Source organism: Danio rerio, chromosome 6 (assembly GCF_049306965.1).
Source record: "Danio rerio strain Tuebingen ecotype United States chromosome 6, GRCz12tu, whole genome shotgun sequence".
In the NCBI taxonomy this organism is placed as follows: domain Eukaryota; kingdom Metazoa; phylum Chordata; class Actinopteri; order Cypriniformes; family Danionidae; genus Danio; species Danio rerio.
Window position 1 is genome coordinate 43,615,983 of NC_133181.1, and position 21,943 is coordinate 43,637,925.

At 37.6% G+C, this 21,943-nt stretch overlaps 2 protein-coding genes across 15 annotated transcripts in view; both read right to left on the minus strand.

Annotated features, from left to right (window-relative positions):
* On the minus strand, positions 1–21,625 carry rab44 (RAB44, member RAS oncogene family). 4 transcript variants are annotated; one of them, XM_073954400.1, is made up of 10 exons: positions 20,254–21,625; positions 4,017–19,674; positions 3,321–3,370; positions 3,136–3,221; positions 2,941–3,057; positions 780–861; positions 583–697; positions 351–449; positions 186–262; positions 1–97 (listed from the first exon to the last, which is right to left on the minus strand). In XM_073954400.1, exons 2-10 carry the CDS (start codon positions 19,149–19,151, stop codon positions 13–15), a joined length of 15,846 nt encoding a protein of 5,281 aa, XP_073810501.1. In that variant the 5' UTR covers positions 19,152–19,674; positions 20,254–21,625; the 3' UTR covers positions 1–12. The 4 variants fall into 4 exon arrangements, with proteins under 4 accessions (XP_073810501.1, XP_073810502.1, XP_068078129.1 ...); XM_073954401.1 differs by having other exon boundaries at positions 4,017–13,705; positions 20,254–20,340; XM_068222028.1 differs by having other exon boundaries at positions 4,017–9,178; positions 20,254–20,338.
* Positions 21,561–21,943, minus strand: part of srsf3a (serine and arginine rich splicing factor 3a) — a 15,790-nt gene continuing 15,407 nt past the window's right edge. For all 11 annotated transcript variants that reach the window (XR_012407216.1, XR_012407215.1, XR_012407213.1 and 8 more), the window contains one exon: positions 21,561–21,929. Coding sequence is in view for 4 of the 11 variants with exons in the window: in XM_073952653.1 (XP_073808754.1) it covers positions 21,902–21,929 (28 nt within the window). In the remaining 7 variants the exon portion in view is untranslated. The remainder of the gene's footprint in view (positions 21,930–21,943) is intronic.

Sequence of the window (21,943 nt, forward strand, 5' to 3'; positions counted from 1 at the left end):
GGGAGTTTTTTTTTAACAGCATCCAGATTTCTTCTGTTGTGGTTCTCTTCTCAGCGTTGTGTGTTCCTCCCTTTTTCTCTTGCGCTGCACTAACAACCTAGCAGCAAAGACAAATTACACATTATGCAAGCAGAGACGGCACATTTTATGCAAGCAATAACTGGTATAATCTATTATAGTCTTACTCAGCAAGAGTCCTCATAGATTCTGACACATTAGCCCCGTTTGCAGCACTGCACTCCATGAAATGTATGTTATACTCCTTACGAGTGGAAAAACACAACAATCCATTATTATTAATTTTACTTTTCAGTACAAATAGACTTCATCAAAACATAATAAACTCTTACTCTGGCCAGATCTGCTCCTTCCTGAATCTGGACTTCACGATTAACTGAATCATTCTTGTTTCCGAGCAACATCATGACGACATCATCTTGAGCCCTTTCCTGTGTGACATTGTAATTGTACAATTTAGGGAAGGAAACAGATAGAGTCTCTCAGCAAAATCATTTTTATTCTATCATGTTATTATGTTAGTGGAATAGTTTTATTTTGGCTATATGAAGATATGATAGCTACCCGGGCTTGAGAGATCCAATCTCGTATAGAAATGAAACTCTTTGAACATGTGATCTCATACATGAGCAGAAGCCCCTCAGCCTTGTGGAAAACTTGCGTGGTGATGCTGTGAAACCTTGTGAAGATTTTGATATGGGTTAATTCACACATCAACAAACCTCTTTTTCATCCACTACTATTTAGTTCAGATGTCTCACCTCTCTTGACCTGCTGTGTCCCATATCTGCAGTTTAACAGTTCTGTCGGGCAGCTCAACAGTCTGTACGAAAGTGTCAACACCTGGGCACAACACAGAATTAACTGATACACAGCTTAAAAAAAAATCTCTTGTAAGAATATACACATTTATACGCTTATAAAGTCACCATAAAATCAAAACAGACAATTCTTGCATATTTTATGGAATATTGGCTGCTATTAGAATGTATATGTGGCCTTTTTGTCATGGATTGCACAGAAATTAAAATAAAATAATAAAATAATTAATTATTAAAATAAAATAAATCTTGAGCTCCAAATCTGCATATTAAATTGATTCATGAAGGATCATGTGACACTTAAGACTGATTTAATGCATCACAGAAATTGTATTTTAATATACAGTTGAAGTCAGAAGTATTAGCCCTCCTGAATTATTAGCCACCCTGTTTATTTGTTCCTTAATTTCTGAAGAAAGAAAGAAACAAGTTTCTAATCCTAATAGTTTGTTCAGTAGACAATAAAAAAAATACTAATAATTTTGACCTTAAAAAGGTTTGTAAAAAAATAAAACTGCTTTTATTCTAGCCAAAATAAAACAAATAAGACTTTCTCTAGAATAAAAATATTATAGAAAATACTGTGAAAAATTCCTTACTCTGTTAAACATCACTTGGTAAATACTTGAAAAATAAAATAAAAAATTACAGGAGGGCTAATAATTTTGACTTTAACTGTATATCCACTTGTAAAACTCATTTTGTTAAGCTGTCCAAGCGCTCAATCAAACTGCATGGGGAGACTCAGCAAATGGTCATAATAAATGTTTACAAATCGATGTGATAAAATATTGGTGTCTGTGATGCAGCAAGAGACTATGATTTTATATATATTTCATGTTAATGTGTGATAAGACTAAAAGTGGTCATAAATTAATATTTTCTCAATTCAAATGAGTATTGCCTTGGACCCAGAAACAGAATTTCATATGTGTCCCACCAGTCACATCGCACTGCTACTTGTGTGATATTGCTTTTATACAACAGTTTGACTGCATAATTGAGTATATAAAAAAGAAATTCAAACATGGAGAGTCTCAAAATCCTTTTTTACAAGGAACTACTTTCTTCCACCATTCCTTCACATCTGCAGCTGACGACAGAACAGCAGAAGCTGTTACTAATTCACCAACTTCACTTTAGAGCTAGTGAATTCTCTAGCTTAATGTCTAAAGTGATGACAAAACAGGTGATTTTGCTCACATTTTAAGATTATAGGGGCTGAACAGCATTATATTGACATCAGTCATACAGACATTTCCCAGTTTCTCTGTTGCAATTGAGAGATCGTAATAATTAACCCAAAAAAACCCCCAAAGCAACGCCAACAATACCAGATTACTGTTGTGTTTGTGATAAGGAAAAATGCTAAACACATGCGGGCATTTCTTTCTGTTTACTAAACTAGTCTGCAGTAACGAAAACAGCAGACTCATTAAAAACAAACAGATGGCCAGCCGAAACGTAACTCGACGTAACACAAAACACATACATTCCTGATATGCGAGTCCCATCTCACACTCAACACACTACAATTAAATGGTGTAAATACAGCACTACAACATAAAAAAGAGGGAGATTGACTTAGAATGTATTTTGCGTGTTTAAAAATGATTTGATCAAAAAAATTAAATAAAAAAAATTACGCTGTTTTTTCCTTTAAAGGCTTTTATGCAGTCTCTGTCGCCATTATGTGGATGAACAACATCAACGGTCTTTGCTCTGCTCATTGGCCGCTGTTTTCCAGAAATTATAAATATTTTAAAAAAGGCACTATCTTTATGAATAAACTGCATGGTTGCAATCTAAACAACTACATTCTCGACTAAAAAGGCCTCAACAGTACATCATGTTGTCCAACAGCTACAATATTTGTCAAACTGTAGTATCCTCTGCTTGTTGCTGTACTGTAGGTGAGCAAAGTAATACACAAGGGTGAAGGGTTAAGAGACTAATCAGATTCAAGGACTAGACATAACTGTTAAATATACTATTATATAATTAAAAAAAATTATAAAATACTGTGCTGGCCCCAAATATTTGAAAAGATTGCATATTAGTTCAGTAAAGAAGACGTTCTCCTTTCTTTGGCAACACTCACCAATAGTGGAGCGGTAATCCTCGGTGAACTGGCCTTCATGGAAACGTCTTATGAAGGACGTCTTTCCAACACAGCTGTTTCCCACCATGACCACATTAAACTGAACCACTTTAGAATCTGAAACGAGATGACACATTTTGTGTATTAGATATTAATATCTGTAAGAATGCATCAGGTGACTTTTTAATCACTCACCCCTGTTCTTTACATTGACCGTCATTCTGTCCTGTTTTCTGACTTGAATCTCTTCACCAGTGCCTTTTGGAGCAACTTCATAATTTCTGGAGCAGAAATAAAAAGTATATAATTTATTAGTCTATTATCATATTTCAAGTGATATTTTGGAGACTTATACAATAACCTACAGAGTTCTGTCATACCTGGAAAATGGCAGATTTTCTGGTTGTAAGCTGACGCTCGTACCACAACCCTTTTCAAAAACATAAAACTTGTTAGTTTTAAAAATGTATTCTTATAACAATTAACCAAACCAAAACAAAATGTAGTAACCATTCATTCATTGTCCTTCGGCTTAGTCTCTTTTTTTAGAGGTCGCCACAGTGGAATAAACCACCAACTATTCCGGCATATGTTTTATGAAGCAGATGCCCTTCCAGCCACAACCCAGTACTGGGAAACACCCATACACACACCCTCATACACTACAGCCAATTTAGATTATTCTATTCACCTATAGCACATGTCTTTGGACCGTGGGGGAAATGATAGCACCCAGCGACCTTCTTGATGTGAGGTGACAGTACTAACCACTGAGCCACCACACCCTATGTAGTAACCATGCTATTATTTTTTTGCTATAATGATTACATAACCACAGTTTTACTGCAAATGCAATGGCTAAACTATGGTTAGTGTAGCAAAACCATGGTAAATTTGTGTTTACTTTGGTTTAACTACACATTTTTTTTGTTGGTTTCATTTAATGCAAACACTCATATTATGCGAAACTGTTTTTTGCTCTAATAAATACAGAATGTTACCCTAGTTTTAAAGCAAAGCTTTTTTCTATTAAAATATAAAATTAAAGGACATTTTATAAACAAAGACGTACATACCATTGAACCATCCCTGTGCTGTCTGTCCTCAACAGCAGAGCCATCTGGTTTATGATCTCCATCTTCTGATTCAGTCATACCATCAGATGCCTCAAGCCTACCAAGTTTGCCCTTATTAGCTCGTCTGGACCCAAACTTCCTTTTAGTTGATGGTGACGCACTTTCTTGAACAACAGGGCTATCGCTCTCTTCTTGCTGGCTGCTTGTGTGTGCACTGGGAACATCAAGATACTCTTTATTTGGAGGGTCTTCTGTGATATTATGCACTAGCGACCCCTCCGTTATTTCTTCTTTGTTTGACTCTGTCTTCTGATCTACTTTGTCTTCATCTTCTCTTTCTGCTTTGAACTGCCGTTTAGGGTTCTTGCGAGTTGAACCCATTTTTCGCCGTCGTCTTTCTGGAGAGTTTGGATCATTTAGAGTTGTCAAGCTCTGTGATGGTGAAAGAGATCTGATTTCTGAGCCTTCTGGTGAATTTGATTTCGGCTCATCAATAATCAATTCAAAATTGGATGCACTTTGAGAAGTTGTTTTTAGCATTCGCTGTATTTCACCAAGAAGTGAATCCTCTGACTGATTGGAGTAATCTTCAGTTGTTTGTTCTTCTGCAGTTATACCTGATGAGCTCATTTCAGGGTCGTGAGACATCTGCAGATTTGTGTCTATGATTTCTGTGTCCTCATATCCATCTCGCTTTCTTTGCATTCTTCCTTCTCTTCCAATATTTTTCCGGGTCGAGCCCATCTTCCTTCTCCTCTCAATGGGAACAGATTCCGACTGTAGACTTTTGGTAGCATCAGCGCAAATCTGATGGGCATTTTCATGTTCACAAGTATCATGATAATCATTCTCATCTTTTGAATCTAACTTTTCTGATTTAAGATATGAGGAACTGAGAGTTTCTGAGGATGCTTCTGTGAATTGAGAGATGCTTGATGCTGAAGGCATTTCATCCAATTCATCCTCCGGTTTCTTAGCTTCTTTATTGTTTGTCATATTAATAAGAGATTGGTTTTGTTGAACCTCTTCACCAAGTTTACTTTCACTTGCCAAATGTAGTTCTCTACTCTGATCCTGTGTCATTCCTTCATTAATTTCTTTCGATTCTTCCTCTTTTCTCTGCCCTTTGTTCCCTCTAAGAGTTTTACGTGTTGACCCCATTTTTCGTTTTTGAACAACTGGATTCAGGTTTGCTTGATCTTTATGTGGCTCTTCAGGAATGACCCTTTGCTCAGGAACTACTTCAGTGTCAACATGTCCCAAAGCAAAGTCAGAAACCATTTCAGCAACAACATCTGGAGAACTTTCTCTTTCTTTCATTGGTTCGGTGTTTATGGTAGAATTTAGATAATCTTGATCTGAGAGCTCAGTCTGCACATCTGATTTACTGTCATGGTCTTCGTTAATAACATATGAACTAAACAGTGGTTTATGTACAGAAGATTCTGCAATTAATTTTTTAGGAGTTAATGTCTCCTTGGAACTTGTGGCTCCAGAACCAATTGTATTTTCAGCTTCCTCTTCCTCTTCATTCACCATCCTCTTTCCTCTCTTTCTAGTTGACCCCATTTTTCTCTTGGATGTATTGGAGTCTGCATGCATTTCATGTACCTCTGTTATAGATATTGAACTGTTACCCATGACATTATCTTCTGATGACAAATACGTTTGAGCTTCTGTCATAAGCAACACATCAGACAGAACAAGATCAGGCTGACTCGTAGACTCCCTAACAAAATCTACAGTTCTTTCTGGGATGTCCAATAAATGTGAGCTGGTTTCATCCTGTGATGTATCAGCATGTGTTTGTGATACATCTGATCTTTGCTCTTGTTCACATAGTTCCTGCATGGATGTATCCAATGCCTTTGTTGCCTTTTTTTCTTCATTGACATTATCTATTATATTCATATTGTCTTTTGCCACATTTTGTTCCTGGTCTTTTGAATGTGTTTCTGTGTTTTCCTCTTCTGACCCTGCCTCATTATCTCTATTCTTTACCTTGGATTCTTCTCTCTGCTTTCCTTGTCCCTTATTCCCTTTGAGAGGTCTTCGAGTTGAGCCCATTTTTCTCTTTTGAACAACTGGACTTAATTGTGAGTTTTCCTCTTCTTTGTGAGAATCTCCAGGAATGCTGAAGTCACTTTGTTTGGAAATTATGTTTGGAATTACTGGAGCCTCATGTTCATAGTCAGATATGGTCAGTTTTGAATCAGAGACGTATTGAAACAAATACGACTCCTCAGTTGTATTAATCACAACTGTATTTTCAGGAACTTCAGCTTCTCTGACTAACACACTCACTTTGTTTTCTGTTTGTGATTGTGTGCTTTCCCCTACTGTTGCTTTTTCAACAACTTCATGGTTGTCCTGGGACTCTTCGTGAACTTTTACGTGGGTTTGAGCTTCTGAAATATCACTGATACCCATTGCAGTGTATATAAGCTCATCTGGATTGGGTTCATTTTCCAGAAATGAGATTTCCTTTTCATCATTATCTTTTTTTTGTCCTTTGTTCCCCCTGAGAGGTCTTCGAGTTGAGCCCATTTTTCTCTTCTGAACAACTGGACTTAACTTTGGGTGAGCTTCCCCTCTATAAATATCTTCATGAACAACGTTGATGTTACTCTGCTTGAAAATTGTGTCTGTGTCTCCTGAAGTATCTTCCTCGACATTTGTAGATATATTAAATGCATCTGTGCTTGAACTAGGAGACGTTTGAAAAACATGTGATGCAGTATTTGTAGTGCTCTTCATTGTAACTGTAGCTTCAGTTTCTGAAGTATCTTCAGTATCAGCAGCATCTTCAACTACTGCTGCTCTTTCTGCATCTCCAGGATTATTCTGAAATTGTTCATGACTAATTGTGAGAGTTTGTGCTTCTTCGATGTGGCAGACACTTAATGCAGTGGATTCTTCAGACACTAAATCCGAACCATAAAATGACTGAATGAGATCAGATTCATACTCTTCAACAACACCAGCATCATTCTTCACACATATTTCCTTCTCCTGTTCTTCAGCTCCAACTTTTATGTTTTGTAATGCAGATTCATCTGGACAGGGTTCATTCTCCAAACCAAATGTTTCTTTCTCTACATCAAACCTAATTTCATTATTAAGTGTCTCATTTTCATCTTGAAGCTCTCGTCCTTTTCTTTGTCCTTTATTTCCTTTGAGAGGTCTTCGAGTTGAGCCCATTTTTCTCCTCTGAACAACTGGACTTGACTTTGAGTTTGCCTCTTCGTTGTGAGAATCTCCAGGAATGATGCTGATTCCACTTTTTTCAGGAACCGTGTCTGTTTCTCCTGCTTCTACAGTTGGTTCATGTTGCACTAGAAGATCAGAATCCGTGACAGCAGAAACATCCTTAGTATTTTCAGATACGTGCAATGTTTCCAATTTTGGATCAGCTAAAGTGGCTTTTTGAAGCACATCTGACTCTGCAATCACATTGCTGTCCACTTTAACTGATTCCCCAATACCTTCAGCTTCTCTGACTAATACATTTACATCATGGATGTTTTGTTCTGCTTTACTGGTTGAGTCACATGTTTGGTTTTGTGACTCTGTTTCTAATTGTAAGTCTGTATCTCCATCTACTGATTCTCTTTCAACATCTCCAACTATTTCCCAGGACTCTTCTTGAATTTTTGTGAGGGTTTGTGATTCTGTGATGTTACAGACACTCAATGCAGTGGATTCTTCAGACACTAAATCTGAACTATATGACTGAATGAGAGCAGATTCAGACTCTTCAACAAGACCAACATCATTCTCCAGACATATTTCCTTCTCCTGTTCTTCAGCTCCATCTTTCATGTTTTGTAATGTAGATTCATCTGGACAGGGTTCATTCTCCAAACTAAATGTTTCTTTTTCTACATCAAGCAAAAATTCACAGTGAAATGTTTCCTTTTCATCATCAAGCTCTTGTCCTTTTCTTTGTCCTTTATTTCCTTTGAGAGGTCTTCGAGTTGAGCCCATTTTTCTCCTCTGAACAACTGGACTCGACTTTGAGTTCGCCTCTTCTCCGTGAGACTCTCTAGGAATGATGTTGATGCCACTTTGTACAGAAATTGTGTCTGTCCCTTCTGCTCGTTCAGTGCCATGATGTTGCACTAGAAAATCAGTATCAGTCACAGCAGAAACATCCTCTGTATTTTCAGAAACTTGCAATGTTTCTAATTCTGCATCAGCTAAAGTGTCTTTTTGAATCACATCTGACTCTGCAGTCACATTACTATCCAATATAACTGATTCTCCAGTAACTTCAGCTTCTCTGACTAAAACATTTACATCATGGATGTTTTCTTCTGCTTCACTAATTGAGACACATGTTTGGTTTTGTGACTCGGTTTTTGATTGCAAGTCTGTGTCTTCTTCTACTGTTGCTCTTTCAACATCCCCAACTATTTCCCAGGCCTCTTCGTGAGTTTTTGTGAGGGTTTGTGGTTCTGTGATGTTACAGACACTCAATGCAGTGGTTTCTCCAGACGCTAAATCTGAACCGTATGATGACTGAATGAGAGCAGATTCAGACTCTCCAACAAGACTAGCATCATTCTTCACACACAGTTCCTTCTCCTGTTCTTCAGCTCCATCTTTTATGTTTTGTAATGTAGATTCATCTGGACAGGGTTCATCCTCCAAACCGAATGTTTCTTTCTGTACATCAAGCAAAAATTCACTGTTAAATGTTTCATTTTCATCATGAAGCTCTCGTCCTTTTCTTTGTCCTTTATTTCCTTTGAGAGGTCTTCGAGTTGAGCCCATTTTTCTTCTCTGAATAACTGGACTTGACTCTAAGTTTGTCTCTTTTCTTTGAAGATCTCCAGGGATGATGCTGATGCCACTTTGTTTAGGAATTGAGTCTGTTTCTCCTGCTCCTTCAGTGCCATGATGTTGAAGTAAAAGATTAGAATCGGTGACAGCTGAAAGACTCTCAGTATTTTCAGATACATTGTCTTTTTCTAATTTTGCATCAGCTAAAGTGGCTTTTTGAAGCACATCTGACTCTGCAGTCACATTATTCCCTTTTAGAGGTCTTCGAGTTGAGCCTATTTTTCTTCTCTGAACAACTGGACTTGGAATGACACTGATGCCACTTTGTTCAGGAATTGAGTTGGTTTCTCCTCCTTCTTCCATGGCTTCCTGTTGCACTAAAAGATCAGAATCAGCAGAAATATCCTCAGTTTTTTCAGATACTTTCAATGTTTCTAAATTTGCATTAACAAAAATGTTATTCTGAATCAAAGCTGACTCCAGAGTAACTTTATTCTCTATTGTATCTGATTCTCTAGTAACTTCGGCTTCTCTGACTAAAACATTAACAGCATTGATGTTTTCTTCTGCTTTACTGGTTGAGTTAAATGTTCGGTTCTGTGATTCAGCTTCTAATTGCAAGTCTATGTCTCCATCTACTGCTTCTCTTTCAATTATTTCCCAGGACTCTTTATGAATATTTGTAAGGGTTTGTGATTCTGTGATGTTACATATTGTTAATGCAGTGGATTCTTCAGACACTAAATCTGAACCATATGATGACTGAATGAGAGCAGATTCAGACTCTTCAACAACACCAGCATCATTCTTCACACACTTTTCCGTCTCCTGTTCTGCAGCTCCATCCTTTATGTTTTGTAATGTAGATTCATCTGGACAGGGTTCATCCTCCAAACCAAATGTTTCTTTCTCTTCATTAAGCATATTTGCACTACTAAATGTTTCTTTTTCATCATGCATTTCTCGTCCTTTTCTTTGTCCTTTATTTCCTTTGAGAGGTCTTCGAGTTGAGCCCATTTTTCTCCTCTGAACAACTGGACTCGACTTTGAGTTTGCCTCTTCTTTGTGAGAACCTCCAGGAATAATGTTGATGCCACTTTGTTCAGTAATTGAGTCTGTTTCTCCTGGTGCTTCAGTGGCTTCATGTTGAATTAGAAGATCAGAATCAGTCACAGCAGAAACATCATCAGTATTTTCAAATAGCTGAAATGTTTCCAATTTTGCATCAGCTAAAGTGTCTTTTTGAAGCACATCTGACTCTGCAGTCACATTACTATCCACTTTAACTGATTCTCCAATAACGTCAGCTTCTCTGACTAAAACATTTCCATCATGGATGTTTTCTTCTGCTTTACTGGTTGAGGCAAATGTTTGGTTATGTGGCTCAGTTTGTAATTGTAAGTCTGTGTCTCCATCTACTGCTTTTCTTTCAACATCCCCAACTATTTCCAAGGACTCCTCAGGGATATTTGTGAGGGTTTGCGATTCTGTTATGTTACAGACAGTCAATGCAGTGGATTCTTCAGGCCCCAAATCTGACACATTAGATAACTGAATAAAAGCAGATTCAGATTCCTCAACAAGACCAACATCATTTTTCATAAACATTTTAATCTTGTGTGCTTCAGCTCCATCTATTAAGCTTTCTAATGTAAATTCATCTGGATTAGGTTGATCATCCATACTGAAGATTGGTGTCTCTACTTTAATCATGTTTTTACTGTCAACTGTGTCATTTTCATCAGGATACTCTTGTCCTTTCCTTTGTGGTTTAAAGTCTCCATCTACTGGCTCTCCATCAGCATTTTCCTGGGACTCTTCTTGAATTTCTGTGAGGGTTTGTGATTCTGTGATGTTACATATTCTTAATGCAGTGGATTCTTCAGACACTAAATCTGAACCATATGATGACTGAATGAGAGCAGATTCAGACTCTTCAATAACACCAGCATCATTCTTCACACACATTTCCGTCTCCTGTTCTTCAGCTCCATCCTTTATGTTTTGTAATGTAGATTCATCTGGACAGGGTTCATCCTCCAAACCAAATGTTTCTTTCTCTTCATTAAGCATATTTTCACTACTAATGGTTTCTTTTTCATCATGCATTTCTCGTCCTTTTCTTTGTCCTTTATTTTCTTTGAGAGGTCTTCGAGTTGAGCCCATTTTTCTTCTCTGAACAACTGGACTTGACTTTGAGTTTGCCTCTTCTCTGTGAGAATCTCCAGGAATGATGTTCAAAGCAGATTGTTCAGTAATTGAGTCTGTTTCTCCTGATACTTCAGTGGCTTCATGTTGCACTAGAAGATCAGAATCCGCCACAGCAGAAATATCCTCAGTATTTTCAGATTCTTGCAATGTTTTCAATTGTGTATCAGCAAAAGTGTCTTTTTGAAGCACATCTGACTCTGCAGTCACATTACAATCAACTTTAACTGATTCTCCAAAAACTTCAGCTTCTCTGACTAAAACATTTACATCATGGATGTTTTCTTCTGTTTTACTGGTTGAGTCACATGTTTGGTTTTGTGACTCACTTTCTAATTGTAAGTTTGTGCCTCCATCTACTGATTCTCTTTCAACATCTCCAGCATTATTTTCTGACTCTTCAAGAACTTTTGTTAGGGTTTGTGATTCTGTTATGTTACAGACACTCAATGCAGTGGATTCTTCAGACACTAAATCTGAACTATATGACTGAATGAGAGCAGATTCAGACTCTTCAACAAGACCAGCATCATTCTTCACACATATTTCCTTCTCCTGTTCTTCAGCTCCATCCTTTATGTTTTGTAATGTAGATTCATCTGGACAGGGTTCATTCTCCAAACTAAATGTTTCTTTTTCAACATCAAGCAAAAATTCACTATTAAATTTTTCATTTTCATCATGAAGCTCTCGTCCTTTTCTTTGTCCTTTATTTCCTTTGAGAGGTCTTCGAGTTGAGCCCATTTTTCTCCTCTGAACAACCGGACTTGATTTTGAGTTTGCCTCTTCTCTGTGAGAATCTCCAGGAATGATGTTCAAAGCAGATTGTTCAGTAATTGAGTCTGTTTCTCCTGATAATTCAGTGGCTTCATGTTGCACTAGAAGATCAGAATCCGCCACAGCAGAAATATCCTCAGTATTTTCAGATACTTGCAATGTTTTCAATCGTGCATCAGCAAAAGTGTCTTTTTGAAGCACAGCCGACTCTGGAGTCACATTCCAATCCACTTTAACTGATTCTCTAATACCTTCAGCTTCTCTGACTAAAAAATTAACAGCATGGGTGTTTTCTTCTGTTTTACTGGTTGAGTCACATGTTTGGTTTTGTGACTTGCTTTCTAATTGTAAGTTTGTGCCTCCATCTACTGATTCTCTTTCAACATCTCCAGCATTATTCTGAGACTCTTCATGAACTTTTGTGAGGGTTTGTGATTCTGTGATATTACAGACACTCAGTGCAGTGGATTCTTCAAGCACTAAATCTGAACTATATGAAGTCTGAATGTGACCAGATTCAGACTCTTCAACAACAGCATCATTCTTCACACATATTTTCTTCTCCTTTTCTTCAGCTTTATCCTTTATGTCTTGTAATGTAGATTCATCTGGACAGGGTTTATTTTCCAAACCAAATGTTTCTTTCTCTACATTAAGCAAAAATTCACTGTTAAATGTCTCATTTTCATCTTGAAGCTCTCGTCCTTTTCTTTGTCCTTTATTTCCTTTGAGAGGTCTTCGAGTTGAGCCCATTTTTCTCCTCTGAACAACTGGACTTGACTTTAAGTTTGAATCTTCTCTGTGAGAATCTCCAGCAATGACGCTGATGCAACTTTGCTCAGGAGTTAAGTCTGTTTCTTCTGCTCCTTCAGTGGCTTCATGTTGCACTAGAAGATCAGAATCGGTCACAGCTGCAACATCTTCAGCATTTTCAGATACTTGCGATGTTTCCAATTTTGCATCAGCCAAAGAGTCTTTTTGAAGCACATCTGACTCTGCAGTCACATTACTGTCCACTGATCCTCCAATAACTTCAGCTTCTCTGACTAAAACATTAACATCATGGATGTTTTCTTCTGCTTTACTAGTTGACGCAAATGTTTGGTTCTGTGATTCAGTTTCTAAGTGCAAGTCTGCTTCTCCATCTTCTGCTACTCTTTCAACATCTCCAAATATTTCAAAGGACTCTTCTTGAATATTTGTGAGGGTTTGTGGTTCTGTGATGTTACAGACACTCAATGCAGTGGATTCTTCAGACACTAAATCTGAACTATATGACTGAATGAGAGCAGATTCAGACTCTTCAACAAAACCAACATCATTTTCCAAACATATTTCCTTCTCCTGTTCTTCAGCTCCATCCTTTATGTTTTGTAATGTGGATTCATCTGGACAGGGTTCATTCTCCAAACTAAATGTTTCTTTTTCTACATCAAGCAAAAATTCACTGTTAAATGTTTCATTTTCATCATGAAGCTCTTGTCCTTTTCTTTGTCCTTTATTTCCTTTGAGAGGTCTTCGAGTTGAGCCCATTTTTCTCCTCTGAACAACTGGACTTGACTCTAAGTTTGTCTCTTTTCTTTGAAGATCTCCAGGGATGATGCTGATGCCACTTTGTTTAGTATTTGAGTCTGTTTCTCCTGCTCCTTCAGTGCCATGATGTTGAAGTAAAAGATCAGAATCGGTCACAGCTGAAAGACTCTCAGTATTTTCAGATACATTGTCTTTTTCCCATTTTGCATCAGCTAAAGTGGCTTTTTGAAGCACATCTGACACTGCAGTCACATTATTCCCTTTTAGAGGTCTTCGAGTTGAGCCTATTTTTCTTCTCTGAACAACTGGACTTGGAATGACATTGATGCTACTTTGTTCAGGAATTGAGTTGGTTTCTCCTGGTTCTTCCATGGCTTCCTGTTGCACTTGAAGATCAGAATCAGTCACAGCAGAAACATCAGTATTTTCAAATAGCTGAAATATTTCCAATTTTGCATCAGCTAAAGTGTCTTTTTGAAGCACATCTGACTCTGCAGTCACATTACTATCCACTTTAACTGATTCTCCAATAACGTCGGCTTCTCTGACTAAAACATTTCCATCATGGATGTTTTCTTCTGCTTTACTGCTTGAGGCAAATGTTTGGTTATGTGGCTCGGTTTGTAATTGTAAGTCTGTGTCTCCATCTACTGCTTCTCTTTCAACATCCCCAAATATTTCCAAGGACTCCTCAGGGATATTTGTGAGGGTTTGCGATTCTGTTATGTTACAGACAGTCAATGCAGTGGATTCTTCAGGCCCCAAATCTGACACATTAGATAACTGAATAAAAGCAGATTCAGATTCCTCAACAAGACCAACATCATTTTTTATAAACATGTTAATCTTGTGTGCTTCAGCTCCATCTATAGAGCTTTCTAATGTAAATTCATCTGGATTAGGTTGATCATCCAAACTGAAGATTGGTGTCTCTACTTTAATCATGTTTTTACTGTCATCTGTGTCATTTTCATCAGGATACTCTTGTCCTTTCCTTTGTGGTTTAAAGTCTCCATCTACTGGCTCTCCATCAGCATTTTCCTGGGACTCTTCTTGAATTTCTGTGAGGGTTTGTGATTTTGTGATGTTACATATTCTTAATGCAGTGGATTCTTCAGACACTAAATCTGAACCGTATGATGACTGAATGAGAGCAGATTCAGACTCTTCAACAACACCAGCATCATTCTTCACACACATTTCCGTCTCCTGTTCTTCAGCTCCATCTTTTATGTTTTGTAATGTAGATTCATCTGGACAGCGTTCATTATCTAACATAAATGTTTCTTTCTCTACATTAAGCATAATTTCACTACTAAATGTCTCATTTTCATCATGAAGCTCTCGTCCTTTTCTTTGTCCTTTATTTTCTTTGAGAGGTCTTCGAGTTGAGCCCATTTTTCGTCTCGGAACAACCGGACTTGACTTTGAGTTTTCCTCTTCTCTGTGAGAATCTCCAGGACTGATGCTGATGCCACTTTGTTTAGGAATTGAGTTGGTTTCTCCAGCTTCTTCAGTGGCTTCATGTTGCACTAGAAGATCAGAATCCGCCACAGTAAAAATATCCTCAGTATCTTCAGATACTTGCAATGTTTCCAATTGTGCATCAGCAAAAAATTCATTTTGAAGCACATCTGACTCTGCAGTCACATTACAATCCACTTTAACTGATTCTTCAATGACTTCAGCTTCTCTGACTAAAACATTTACAGCATGGGTGTTTTCTTCTTTAATGGTTGAGTTAAAAGTGTGGTTTTGTGATTCAGTTTCTAATTGTAAATCAGTGTCTCCATCTGCTGCTACTCTTTTGACATCTCCAGCATTATACTTGGACTCTTCTTGAACTTTTGCAAGGGTTTGTGATTCTTTTATGTTACAGACACTCAATGCAGTGGAATCTTTAGACACTGAATCTGAATTATATGATGACTGATTGAGAGCAGATTCAGACTCTTCAACAAGAAGTTCATCTTTTATGCTTTCTAATGTAGATTCATCTGGACAGGGTTCATTCTCCAAACTAAATATTTCTTTCTCTAAATCAAGCATAATTTCATTATTAAATGTCTCATTTTCATCTTGAAGCTCTCGTCCTTTTCTTTGTCCTTTATTTCCTTTGAGAGGTCTTCGAGTTGAGCCTGTTTTTCTCCTCTGAACAACTGGACTTGACTTTGAGTTTGCCTCTCCTCTGTGAGAATCTCCAGGAATGATGCTGATGCCACTTTTTTCAGCAATTGTGTCTGTTTCTCCCAATCCTTCAGTGGCTTCATGTTGAATTAGAAGATCAGTATCAGTCACAGCAGAAACATCATCAGAATTGTTTGAAATTTGCGATGTTTCCAATTTTGCATCAGCCAAAGTGTCTTTTTGAAGCACATCTGACTCTGCAGTCACATTACTATCTACTTTAACTGATTCTTCAATAACCATGGCTTCTCTGGCTAATACATTAACATCATGGATATTTTCTTCTGCTTTACTGGTTGAGTCACATGTTTGGTTTTGTGACTCACTTTCTAATTGTAAGTTTGTGCCTCCATCTACTGATTCTCTTTCAACATCTCCAACTATTTCCCAGGACCCCTCTTGAATTTTTGTGAAACTATGTGATTCTGTGATATGGCAGACACTCAATGCAGTGGATTTTTCAGACGATAACTCTGAACTATATGATGACTGAATGAGATCAGATTCAGACTCTTTAACAAGACCAGCATCATTCTTCACACACACTTCCTTCTCCTGTTCTTCAGCTCTATCCTTTATGTTTTGAAATGTAAATTCATCTGGATTAGGTTGATCATCCAAACTGAAGATTGGTGTCTCTACACTGATTTTATATTTACTGTCAACTGTGTCATTTTCATCAGGATGCTCTTGTCCTATTCTTTGTGGTTTGATGTCTCCATCTACTGGCTCTCCGTCAGCATTTTCAAGGGACTCTTTTTGAATTTCTGTGAGGGTTTGTGATTCTGTGATGTTACAGACACTCAATGAAGTGGATTCTTCAGACACTAAATCTGAATCATATGATGACTGAATGAGAGCAGATTCAGACTCTTCAACAAGACCAACATCATTCTTCACACATATTTCCTTCTCCTGTTCTTCAGCTCCATCCTTTATGTTTTGTAATGCAGATTCATCTGGACAGGGTTTATTTTCCAAACCAAATGTTTCTTTTTCTACATCAAGCAAAGATTCACTGTTAAATGTCTCATTTTCATCATGAAGATCTCGTCCTTTTCTTTGTCCTTTATTTCCTTTGAGAGGTCTTCGAGTTGAGCCCATTTTTCTCTTCTGAACAACCGGACTTGACTTTAAGTTTGCCTCTTTTTTGTGATAATCTCCAGGAATGACGCTGATGCCACTTTGCTCAGGAGTTAAGTGGGTTTTTTCTGCTCCTTCAGTGGCTTCATGTTGCACTAGAAGATCAGAATCGGTCACAGCTGCAACATCTTCAGTATTTTCAGATACTTGCAATGTTTCCAATTTTGCATTAGCTAAAGTGTGGTTTTGAATCACATCTGACTCTGCAGTCACATTGCAGTCCACTGATCCTCCAATAACTTCAGCTTCTCTGACTAAAACCTTTACATCTTGGATGTTTTCTTCGGTTCCTTCTCCTTTACTGGTTGAGACTGTTTCTCCAACTACTGCTTCTATTTCAACATCTCCAGCATTATCCTGAGACTCTTCGTGACTTTGTGTGAGGGTTTGTGCTTCTGTGGTGTTACAGACACTCAATGCAGTGGATTCTTCAGACACTAAATCTGAACCATATGATGACTGAATGAGAGCAGATTCTTCAACAACAGCATCATACTTCACACATATTTCCATCTCCGGTTCTTCCGCTTCATCTAATGTACTTTCTAATGTTGATTCATCTGCACAGACTCCATCCTCCAAACTAATTATTTCTTTTAATACACTGATCATTTCTTTATTGTCAAGTTTTTCATTTGCATCATCAAATTCTCTTCCTTTTCTTTGTTCTTTGTTACCTTTGAGAGGTCTTCTTGTTGAGCCGATTTTTCGCCTTTGAACAGTTGGACTTGATTTTGAATCTGCCTTCTCTTTGTGAATACCATCAGAAATTAAACAGGCCTCACTTGAATCTTCCTTCTGAGGATTTTCAAATACTTTCAATGCTTTTGCATTTACATCAGAAGTTTGAATATCAGATTCAGTAATCATAGTATTCTCCACTGTATCTCCATGTGCTTCAACTTCTTTCACTAAAGCACCAATATCACGTATGTTCTCATATGTGTCCCCTACTTCACTGATTGAAGAGTCAATGTGTTGGCCCTCTGTTTGAATTTCCAGGTCTGTGTCTCCCCCTTGAGGCACTATTGCAACATCTCTAGCATTTCCCACTAAATTAAATGCTGAATAATCTAGAACACGGATAGCACTTTCATCAGGAACCGTGTATGTCTCTCCTGAATCTGATGTTGCATCCATCTTTTCACTTCCATCTGACAAATTCTCTGGTTTTGCTCTGAAGAGATTTCCTTCCTTTTCACATTCCTCATACACACTTCCACCAAAACCATGGTCGTCTCTATCACTAGGCCTTTGGGGTGGGAGAGATACATCTGTTGGCAAGTTTCTGAAAATTTCCTCAGACTTTGAGCCTACATCTTTAATTGCCATATTCACAGCCTCTCTATCATCTTTAACCTTCACATTTTCTGGCACGTTCCTAGCATCATCTCCTGGTGTCTCTATGCTCGTTTCCATATATTCTTCATTTCCAATTAATTCCATGTCTTGTGTTACATTGTGATCTATCACATCACCTTGTTCAGTCATTTCAAATGCTTCAGATCCTCTTTTATCATTCATAGATTCATTCTCGTCTGTTACATATAAAGCGAGTTCTTTGTCTTTTTCCGTAAAACACTTTAACTCAGTGTCATGTGTCACTGAAGCAACATCACAAACATTATATTCCTCTTTCAGCTCTGCCCCAGCATCACTCATCTCATGTGGTGAACTTATTGTTTTGGGTTCAGCGAAGTTAATATTAGAGATAGGCACATCCAAATTTGTACTGCCTCCCACTACAAGTTGACCTGTTGAATGTTCACAGATGTTATCTAGAGTAGCACTATCATCATGTTGGTTTACTGAAGGCAATTTCTCATCATATATTTTAAGTTCCTCTAATTGTGCATCCTGTCTTTGTGATACACCACTTGCTTGATGCTTTCTAAATAGTTCCTCTTTCTGGTTTAGAGACTCCTCCTTGGCTTCTTCAGAGTTTACATCTCTGCACTCGTAAGATGTGCTTATATCATTTTGAGTATCAGGAACATGCTGGCTGTTATCACTCACATGACATCCTGCTTCTTCTAAAACTTTATTTTGAACATCAGATTGTTCAGCACGTGAGCCAAACATCAAATCCAATTCCTCTCTGAGTACTGAAGGCCTCTGCTGGCTAGATGTTTCATGTAGGGGCTTTTCTTGATCAACAAGGGGAAAAGCAACTGATAGTTGGGTCATAGTTTCAGTTCCAGCGGAAATATCGGGATCTTTCACCTCTACTTTCTCAGCCAAGAGTGACTGATTTAAAACCAAGCCAATTTCTGCGTGGGATGACGGATCTCTTGCTACATCATCTTGCGTTTGCGCAATCACTTCTGACTTTGCTTCATCTGTGACTTCTTCTTTCATTTCATTCTCTGACATGCTTCTCAAATGTTCTTGCATACCTACATTTCTCCCAGCGAGAGGCCTGCGAACTGAACCCATCCTCCTTTTTTGACCGGAGTTGCTGGCTAAGGGGGCTTCTTGGTTAGTCTTTGGTTCATCAAACATGACTGAATCATCCTGCAACAACTTATTTGCTGCCAAGGAGACAGTGCTAGAATTGCATTTAGGTATCTGACAAACAGCTTCAGAACTTTCAGGTTGAAAACTGGAAGACTTTGTTCTATGAGGGAGCCATGTTGTTTTTCAGTGTTTAATGTGACCTGTTGAGTTACATAATCTTCAACAAACTCTTCTTCAAGTTTTCTGTCTACTTTAAAACCACCACCACCTTTCCGCGTTGATCTCATTTTCCTTTTTTGTTCTAACGGCTCAGTGTCTATGATTAGATCATTGTGACTTGCTGCATGTTGTGCACATTCAGATGCAGAGGTTTGTTGATCAGTGGTTGAGCTTGATGGATGACCAAAATGGGTCGTTTCTGTTGTTGTGTGGAATTCAGTTTGCCCATGCTGAGACTCTGCAATCAACCCATCGTCATCATCTTTCTCGATATTTCTGTTAAGACCTTTTGGACCTCGTCTGGATGAACCAAGTCTCTGGTTCTTCTTGGGTTTTCTGCCTGACATGGCTACCCATATCATGAGACAAACATTTGGGATGTAATTTTAAAGCATGTTTGACATTGTTTTTTTTTTACAAGAACATGATTAAAAAAAGAAACCAGAGAGCATTATTTATGAACCACATGTATATGACTCATACCAAATGTCATGCATGTGCTCTCAAATCAGTCATTTGCTTGTGGTTTTCCATAATGAAAACCAGAGCACACTAACAAGATGTTTTATATGCTAACATATTAGACTGTAATAAGCTTAAGTGTTTTACTGTCAATCTAAAAAATGCCACAAACATTTCATCACATTTGTCGTCGCCATCAACACTCCAACCATCATTTTGTTTTTGTCATACAGACTGTTCTGGCATCCACTTATTACAATACATCTTACAACCTAAATGAGCAATGAAATACTTTTCTTTAGTCTGTCTTCTACAGTGAAACACTGCTCCATTACTTGTAATGTTAATATAAGCAATATAAAGACAAACATACAAATATTGTATGTTTTGCAAATCACAGAGTGTAAATGTAAGACATCCCTCTTAAATCTGTTGATGCTACAAAAGTACCAATAACTGACATTACCTTCCGATGACCTCTCAAGAATCCATCCAATTTGACAGTCTCATGGGTTTTAGTAAAGTACGGGACACGCTTCAATGCTTTTGTGTTTCTCTTTTGAAGGAGGCTAAGCTCATGAAGCTTCCTTTATGCTGCTACCCTCAACTTCCTGTACTGTTGACATAAATTGCATTGTAAGGCAAGTGTGAACTTTTGAGTTTATATTTTTGACAAGTTGCTGATCGTTCTTCCTGTGTAAGCGAATGAGACATTTGTTGCAGTGTAATATTTTGACTGCAGTTCAAGTGCTTGTTTTAATCCTCCTTAATACTTTTAAATCCTGCTTTAATTTAAAAACACACAACCGTGTTGAAAATGATTGCACTGCTGGGTTTTCAATGCAGATCACAATCAAAAACTTACAATACAATTTAATACAAAATATAGATTTTACAATGCCTTTGCCAGTTAAAGAACACAAGTAAAGATTAGTTTGCCATTATTAAATCACTGAAAACAATTACTTTGTATAACTAGCACTTCTTGTGTGTCTTACCTTTTCTTGCTGAATGCCTCAACTGTAAACCACTTAGGACAAAATCATCTGCTAAACGACTAGCTTAAATAGAATGTCAATAATTTAATTTTTTTAATTCATATTTGTTACTGAAGTAGAAACTATAACATGCTGGTAAGAAAGACTGAAGGCTACATGCAGAAATGACCTGGATAAACACATGCTGTAAGTCTATAATAAATAATGCAACAATTATGTTAACCAATTAAACCAGTGGTTCCCAAGCTTTGGGTCAAAAAAAAAAAAAAATTGGATCCAAAAATCTAATTTATTGTTTAACTTTTAGAAATACATTATTTTATCCATAACCAACAGAAGAAAATAGCTGCGTTAAAAAACTATGCAAAAAAAAGCCATCAACCTTCCGATTTTTTTTGTAACCCCTTGGGTGAATGTTATATTAAAGACACAGCACATTGATTTTATGGCACCAGGTTAAACTTTGACACCTTTACAGCACTCACATACAGTAAAAAATAAATACAGAAAAACTGAACATAAAGGATGGTCTTCAAGTGGTGTTCTTTAAATGATGAATAGACTTGGCCTATTGGTATGTGTGCGCCATTGTGTTTATACATTTAGAACCACCTCGGAGGATATTGGGGGTTGCGAGTCACTGCATTCATTTTGGTGGTCACGTACTGAAAAGCGTGGATCCCCTGAATTAAACCATACGGTAAAGGGTAATCAAACTTTAATGCAATAACACCCAAACAGTGTGAGGTGTAGAGGAAAGAGTAACCACAGTAAATTCGTAAGGAACATTTTAATGGAAGTACAAACAAAAAAAGCATACAAAATCGTCTTCAAATGATCCCCTAGATCAGACCATTCAGAACACTTCTCTGCCCAAAGAGCATAAAATTACATTCCAAGCATTGAGGCAGGATGAAACCATTACTACCCATTAAGCACAGATATCTTAAGTAAAAAAAAGATACTTAGAACACTATGGGGGGGAAAAACATTTTAAAAGACTTTTGGGGGGCCAAAAAAAAAAAAAAAAAAACTCCATCGTTGTTTCCCATCATCCTAGTCTGTTAGAGAGCAGGCACAGACACACTTTTTCTGACAATGCTGGGCTTGAAGACTTCACTTCCGACCATTGGATCGCGAACGACTGAGGAGATGAGA

What these genes read in the sequence shown, in the direction of transcription:
- rab44 (XM_073954400.1), bottom strand. Translation starts at nt 19,151, where the DNA reads ATGTTTGATGAACCAAAGACTAACCAAGAAGCCCCCTTAGCCAGCAAC. An exon ending in AGCACAGGGATGGTTCAATG is followed by an intron (nt 3,371 to 4,016) that starts GTATGTACGTCT and finishes GTTTTTGAAAAG; the next exon opens with GGTTGTGGTACGAGCGTCAG. An exon ending in AAGGAGCAGATCTGGCCAGA is followed by an intron (nt 263 to 350) that starts GTAAGAGTTTAT and finishes TCCACTCGTAAG; the next exon opens with GAGTATAACATACATTTCAT.